Genomic DNA, 7,080 nt, shown 5'->3' on the forward strand with positions numbered 1-7,080 from the left:
GAGTTGTAAACAAAGAGTACTTTGCGTTCCGACTAGAGTAATAGAAGTGAGGGTAACCGACTTAACTCAAAGTGCCAGCCGCTCTCTTCAAAAAATCACAACACAATTTTAAAATAGAGCGTTCGGAAAAAATGATATATCTCGGGTTATATTGGACCAAATTGCTATTTCTTAAACGGGGGTACAACGTTAAAATAATAACATTTATCGTATTTTCATTGCAAAATTATCCAAAACAAAGCAGCTAATAACTACGGGATGTACAAATCTTTTCTTAAGTCGCCTTTTTATTTATTTATCTAAAATATAATTTATATTAACCCTTAACTGGTATCGTCGGGTCATTTTGGACCCAACCGGATAAATTTCTCTTCGTATTTTGTTCGCACAAGCACCAAATAACGGCATCTTTTAGAGTTCTCAAATCATGCACATCATTCAAGCTCTTAAATATCAGTCGATTAATTGTACTCTAAGTAGGTGGTTCGACTGTCTGGGGTCCATTCTGACCTGACGATACCATATATTTTTACGACTATGGAAAACGGTATACAACAGGCACAGGCAATTTTTATAAATGATGATGGTGATATTAATGACTCTCCAGCTATAGACAATGATCATGACAGTATAAAGAAATCTGATCTCATGCTTTTTTTACAGTTCTACTAAATCAGGAGTATATAGTCTGGATGAGTAATGTTCTACATATAATACTGGTAGAAGAATAAGAAGATGGCTATGTCCGATGTGGTATGCTATTATGAATACTGCCTCTGTAAATTCGTTTATCTTTTTTCAAACTGGTACTGACAGTGACAATTTGTGATCACTTTGGGAACATCAATGAATAATGCACATATACAATGCCGCCTAACTCTAACGAGGCTTCGCAGAGAAATAATTCCGGTGATAATTCCTAAAGTACCTACTTAAACTTAATGAATTAGTTACACCGACAGAAGAGCCAAAATTGACAGCACAGCAGGAACAGAAGTCTTCTTATAACATCTGCTCCAGAAAACGGCACAGATGTTATATTTGTCCATCAAGCAAAGACAATAAACACCAAACTGTTTGTGAAAATCATATTTGTAAAAATCACAGTACACAATTACTGCAATGTTCAAACTGCATTAAAAAATGTCTCAAAAGGTCCTTGCAGATTTTTTGTTTTTAGTATTATATCAATAAGACTTTAACCTTTTAAAACAATAACTCTTTCTTTGTTTAAAACCAAAAGAACAATTTTTTTGAATATTTATTTTTTTAGTTTTAGGGCATTGTTCTAAACCTGTACATTTTTAGATACATATACTGCCTGCATAATACATGTTTATGTTAAACATTTGCAACCAACTCTTTATATACAAAATATTCTTTTATAATGATATAATAATAACTATATAAAAACTTCAATTTGATTTAGTTATTTTTTTATACTGGAATAAAAGGTCGGGTCAGAATTGACCCGACGATTCCAGTTACGAATACAAAAATGACGATAAAAGTTAAATAAATGTTATTTATAAAAAAAATTGCATATACTCTGACTAAATTTGAAAAAACCATTTTTTTCTGTATTAAAATAATTATTTTTAGAACAAAAAATCATACTTATATATATATATATATATATATATATATATATATATATATTTAATATGAGAAATTATAATTTCTTAAATATCTTATATGTTGTTTTGAACCGTATATGTACCTATAGCAGTCGCGGAACTCTGGGTGTCTATAAAGTTATTGTTAAAAACTCTTCTAGGTCTTGTAAAATAGAGTTTTAGGTTTAATTTGATAATTGCTAAACTTAAAAATATCCATCAAAAGAAGTAAGTTCCTAAAGACGCAAAAGGTGACATCTAAGAATATAGCAAAAATCCGAAGATTTCTACTTGTTCGAAACCAAAATTCAAATTCTTACTTAAATATGTGCCTTCTACTATTTATAAAGCAAGCAGGCGATGCATGAACTAAATGAATTTTTACTGAATGTCAGAAGGCAATATTGTGTATTTTGGGCTACTGCTTTAGAAATTCAAAATATATGCTGTTAAAACCTACTGCTTTCCCCTTTTTGATTTGACTGAGAGTTATTTCTCATTCAATGAGAAGCTTCTTGAGTTACAGTCTTATTACTCCAAATCTGTGATAACTGTTGATTCGTCAAGGGCTAAGTTGAATGCAATACAGTTCTTCAAATCATTTTTTAAATTATTTTCAATATATGTATTAATTGTAGTTATGCATCATTCAGTTATGTGTCTGGAGATGGGGATTCACGAAACAACTTTATGCAATGCTGCATTATCTGGATCTAAAACTTAAGTACATCTCCTAATTTTTTTTAACACTCCCGTTTCATATGGGTCTTTTGCATGGGCAATTTTCCAGGTAATAACAAAACTGACTTCAGACTCATTATTAGATTGATTGCTAAAGGTCATCAAAATTGATTGTAGTTTATTTAAATTTGATTTTAAAGAAGTAAGTTTCTCCCATTTTAATTGGGAATTTGGTGGATACTGATTAGAACTGAGGATGATTGGTTTCATAATGTTGACGAAAATTACTAACTTTATAATTTTTGCCTCTCATTATTAAAACTCTTATCCTCCCAAAGAAGTGTTTTTCTTTTTGGATTGATAGTGTTCTTATTCAGATGGTTCTATTCTCTACAGTTGATTTTCATTTATTCAATCTGAGTGAATAAGGAGATGTCAGTAAGCTGTCACGTATTTCTGAGTCTACAAACTTCTCATATAGTACCTGATTATCCATCCAGCTAGGAATGTATTCCTTCCGAAAACCATGGGGTATATGCTTTTTAGCTATGGAAAGTACTAGGCTTAAGAAGTGGTGGTAATTTTGGGTCTTTGGATCAATGAAACGGATGCAAATGCACTTAATACCAAAATTGTATCCATAGTGTGCATATTACTTCCTTAGTAAAGGAAAATATGTGTGTCTTGTTCTTACAACAGGCTTACTTCTCACTTTACTGTTTATATGTCTTAGGTTGCCACATCCACACATTAAGGGGATCACATTTTTAAAGAATCAAAACAATATTATTCATATATTTATTACGGTTTACAAAACATGTAAAGCTAGTTTTCTAAATTTTCAAATCATTTATTTACATTATTTCAATGTCAATATACTTAAGATTAGATTGATATTTAAAAAAATAAATCCATGTTTTCAATTAAAACAGCAGTTTTAATTGTTTTATGTGTAACAAAATTATTTATTAACTATTTTCTTTCAAAGAAACCTCATCATCTGTAATTTCTATGTTGGCAATCTTTTTTAATTTCTTATTGAATTTTTTTATAATCTTTGGGCTTGCTTCTGATTCCCCAGAATGTTTAAGATATGCATTGATTACCTTTTTCTGAAGTTTTTGTAAGGTGATTGTTCTTTTCTTTGTTAAAATATTCAATATTTTATTGGTGTAGTTGAAGTTTTCATTCCCAGTCTCTTCTTCAACATGTGAATTTTCTTGTGCTGTATTATCATTCTCCACCTGAATTGATAATTTGTTTTTCTTATTTTTCTTTTTTTCTCCTTCATGTTCTGTGTTCTCATTAGAGTCACCATTTTCTACTTCATGAGTTATTGTTGTTTTTTTCTTCTTTTTCTTTTTTGTTGCTTCATGTTCTGTGTTCTCGTTAGAGTTACCATTTTCTACATGAGTTAATGATGTTTCTTTCTTCTTTTTCTTTTTTGTTGCTTCTTGTTCTGTGTTTGCATTAGAATCGCCATTTTCTACATGAGCTAATGAGGTTTCCTTCTTCTTTTTCTTTTTTGACTCGCCATCTTCTATGTTCTTATTAGAATCACCATTTTCTGTATTATTAGATAATTTTTCTTTTTTCTTTTTCTTTTTAGGCACCTCATGTTCACTGTCTTCATTAGCAATGTCTTCACATATCTTCCTTTTAGTTACTTCATTTTCTGGATTTATATCTTTACTAGATTTAGCGTCTTGAGTGTTATTCTGTTTAGTTGCTTTTTTAGCTTTATAACTTTCTATGATATTCCATACTTCTTCTACTTCCCTCATATTTATACGACCTCCAGAGGAACTCTTGATAAAGTTCTGAAACATGAAAATATACATGTCAAATATGTAGGTTTATAAGAGAAGGAAGTAATATAAAAAATATTTCTGAAAGATTTATAAGGGCTGACTCAAGCTAATAATCATGTCAGTGACAACATAATCAAAATATGAATAATAAATTCAAATAGAAAGAAAACTTACCATAAATTTAGGCTTTTTCCTAGGAATGTTACTGTAGTTGCAAATTGTATTCAATAGGCTTCTGTGGGAAGGTTTTAAATTGGATTGCTCCAAAATTGATTTTATCATGTCCACCCATGACTCTTGCTTTAATTCACCTTTTTTTACTATTCCATTGGGTATAGATCCTTTTCTTGAATACCTCTCCTCTTCTGTTATGCATTTTGTGTGGGTTACATATTCTTCTCCTCTAAAAATTGCTACATCAATTATTTTTTACAAAACAAAAAATATCTATGGGTGTCTTATTAGTACCACATGAAATAAAAGTATCAAAAAGGAGAGTTAGCGGTTTAGTTGTATCATTTTGTGGCAGAAAAAAGTACAGGATACCATTCTCAAATTCAAAGTCATTAATTAATAATTAAATTAATGAAATAAAATATAATAAAAATAAAACGAATAACGTACTCATTTCAAATAAGCAGGGATTTAGATTTTTGAAAAATTCAGGAAAATAACATTTAACTGATGAAATAATGGAGAACTAACTGCAGGTATATCCATCCTGTAACTCAAACCCTTATTGTTGTAATACTAACTTGGAAACTAATTAATAAATGCATGTTTAAGACTGCGGAGGGATATAAACTAATATAGAGTTAGGAATCTTACTACTTATGGATCATTCCTGAAAATATGTTGTCATAAAACTAACCTAAAGTCCTTAAAACAATCTACACAAGTTAAATTTTTAGCAGAGCGGCAAAAATTATAATGTTTTTCAACTGTAGGTTTGCGTAAACTTTCCCCACAGTGATTGCACGTAAACACCACCATACTTTTTATGCTTTAAATAAGCATGAATTCAAAAATTTCAAAACTGAAAATTTCTTATAACCTAACCTAACATGTGTTTCTCGGGATGCTTTGATTCGGTTTCTTTTGTGGTCTCGTTGTTGGTGGTCTCATGGTCTCATTTCTTGCGGCATTCAACCAACTCTGTGCATAGGCTTCGTGTCGAATCGTAACCGTATCGTAAAGCCCCTTTAATCATTTCGAGTCTGTCCGTTAATTGTTATTTATTCTGTGGTTACGTTTTGACAAATGAAATAGTTCTCTATCTCTGTTTAATCATGGTACAAATCTGTTAGTGTCTCTCATTGCAATTTGCAAAGAATATAGACGCTTATAAGCACATAAGCGTCTATGTATATTCTTTGCTCATTGTACCTTGTACCAAAGAATATAGACGCTTATAGAAGAATTGTTCACTGATATTTTTGAATGTTAGCAAAAAGTGGGTCATAGATAAAGAAAAATGGGTCGAGTGGAACGCACGTGTTGCACGTGGTACCACTAAGGAGCGGTTTGCTTCTAAAATATGAAAGAGTGGGGCAATAAATGCAACTTTAGATATTTTTATATGTAGATGCCGCGTGGTCGTAGAATAGGATTAAATTTTTGCGTTTTATAAAATTGTTTAAAGAAAATAATATTATTTTAACTTTTAATAAATTATTCTTTTTAGAAAAATTATTATGATTCAAATTTTTAATTGAAAAATGTACAAATCTTAAGTATAAATCAGTTTAAGACTATATTGTAATAATTTCACCAATATTCATTCATTGTGAAAATTATGTTTTAGATACTACTAGTTGTTATTTTAAAACAAGATTAAATAGTACCCATACAGCGTAAAAACTTTCACATATAGGTACTATTCATTAAAATGTACTGTTAAAGTTTATTTTGTTATTTCAAAAATAAATCAGGAATGCTTTTTGTTGTTATTGAAAAATTATGGATGAAATGGAAGTTTGGAACTTTTGGCGAAATGGAAAATTTCATAATTTATTAAAAAGTTTCATTGAATACTTTTTTTTTAATTGAAATTTTTTAAAAATGTTTTGTTAATTTCTGGGCAGAAAAACAGTATAATAAAAAGTTATGTGACTGTTTTTCGTTGTGTTGGAACAAACCAATTTTTAATTCAAAGTTATACAATTAAAAAAATAAATACTTTGAATATTGTAAATATCATACATTTTTTAAGTTTTAAAATTAAAAATTTAACAATTTAATATATTGAAAATAAAGATTTTATTGTGAAAAAACAAAAAAAAAAGACAGTTTGCAAATCAATTGCATCGAAATTTGTTTAGGCGTAGATGCAAAGTTACCCGTTCGTACTCCTTTCCCACTTCCCCCTAACTACATATTTCATTATGAAATTTTCATGATACAGTGGAACCTCGATTATCCGTCAGGGCATCGGACCAAGGGTATGACGGATAATCGAAAAGACGGTTAACAGAACATTAAAAAAAATTCATAGTATAACTCTCAAATTTTATTTGTAGGGATTTATGTTAGTACAGTCGAATCAATTTGATTTAAAATATTCCGAAATCTTTGTTTGTTTTATTGTTACTTCTAACCTTATCTAAATCTACCGAGACTTCTCCTTGCCGAGAATACCACTTGATGAATTGTTGTATGTGCGATGCAGCTTCTCTAGCTTCTTTACGCAAATCTTTGTGAGTTGTAATAGAATCATCAACATCGCCACCATCAAAGTCTCTGTCAGCTTCTGAATTAGTTTCGTACGCCTCTGTTGCCATTTCAACGGTTTCATCATCTGTCAGCAATCGATAGCCGTTTGCGTCCTCATCACAAATTAACCATTCGTTTATGTCATCTTTAGGCAACGAAAACAAAACAGTTGATTCAGCCATCACTTCATTTATTACCACATCACGCTCGGCTATCACGGGGGCATTTTCATCTTGAGTTGATTCAGGCCATAATTTATT

At 30.3% G+C, this 7,080-nt stretch overlaps 1 protein-coding gene across 1 annotated transcript; it reads right to left on the reverse strand.

The window, feature by feature from the left end:
- Nucleotides 1-3,081: 3,081 nt before the first annotated feature.
- On the reverse strand, nt 3,082-5,223 carry LOC140445414 (uncharacterized). The gene is made up of 3 exons (XM_072537420.1): nt 4,980-5,223; nt 4,283-4,511; nt 3,082-4,117 (listed from the first exon to the last, which is right to left on the reverse strand). The coding sequence occupies exons 1-3, from the start codon at nt 5,099-5,101 to the stop codon at nt 3,266-3,268; spliced, it is 1,203 nt and encodes a 400-aa protein (XP_072393521.1). The 5' UTR covers nt 5,102-5,223; the 3' UTR covers nt 3,082-3,265.
- Between the last annotated feature and the right edge of the window lie 1,857 nt (nt 5,224-7,080).

This window comes from Diabrotica undecimpunctata, chromosome 7, assembly GCF_040954645.1.
Source record: "Diabrotica undecimpunctata isolate CICGRU chromosome 7, icDiaUnde3, whole genome shotgun sequence".
Lineage (NCBI taxonomy): Eukaryota > Metazoa > Arthropoda > Insecta > Coleoptera > Chrysomelidae > Diabrotica > Diabrotica undecimpunctata.

Bases quoted from the DNA above. Each gene is read 5' to 3' on its own strand.
- LOC140445414 (XM_072537420.1), bottom strand. From the start codon at position 5,101: ATGGTGGTGTTTACGTGCAATCACTGTGGGGAAAGTTTACGCAAACCT. The intron at 4,512-4,979 runs GTTAGTTTTATG...AGCAATTTTTAG, and splicing joins GATTGTTTTAAGGACTTTAG to AGGAGAAGAATATGTAACCC. The intron at 4,118-4,282 runs GTAAGTTTTCTT...TTCATGTTTCAG, and splicing joins GGAAAAAGCCTAAATTTATG to AACTTTATCAAGAGTTCCTC.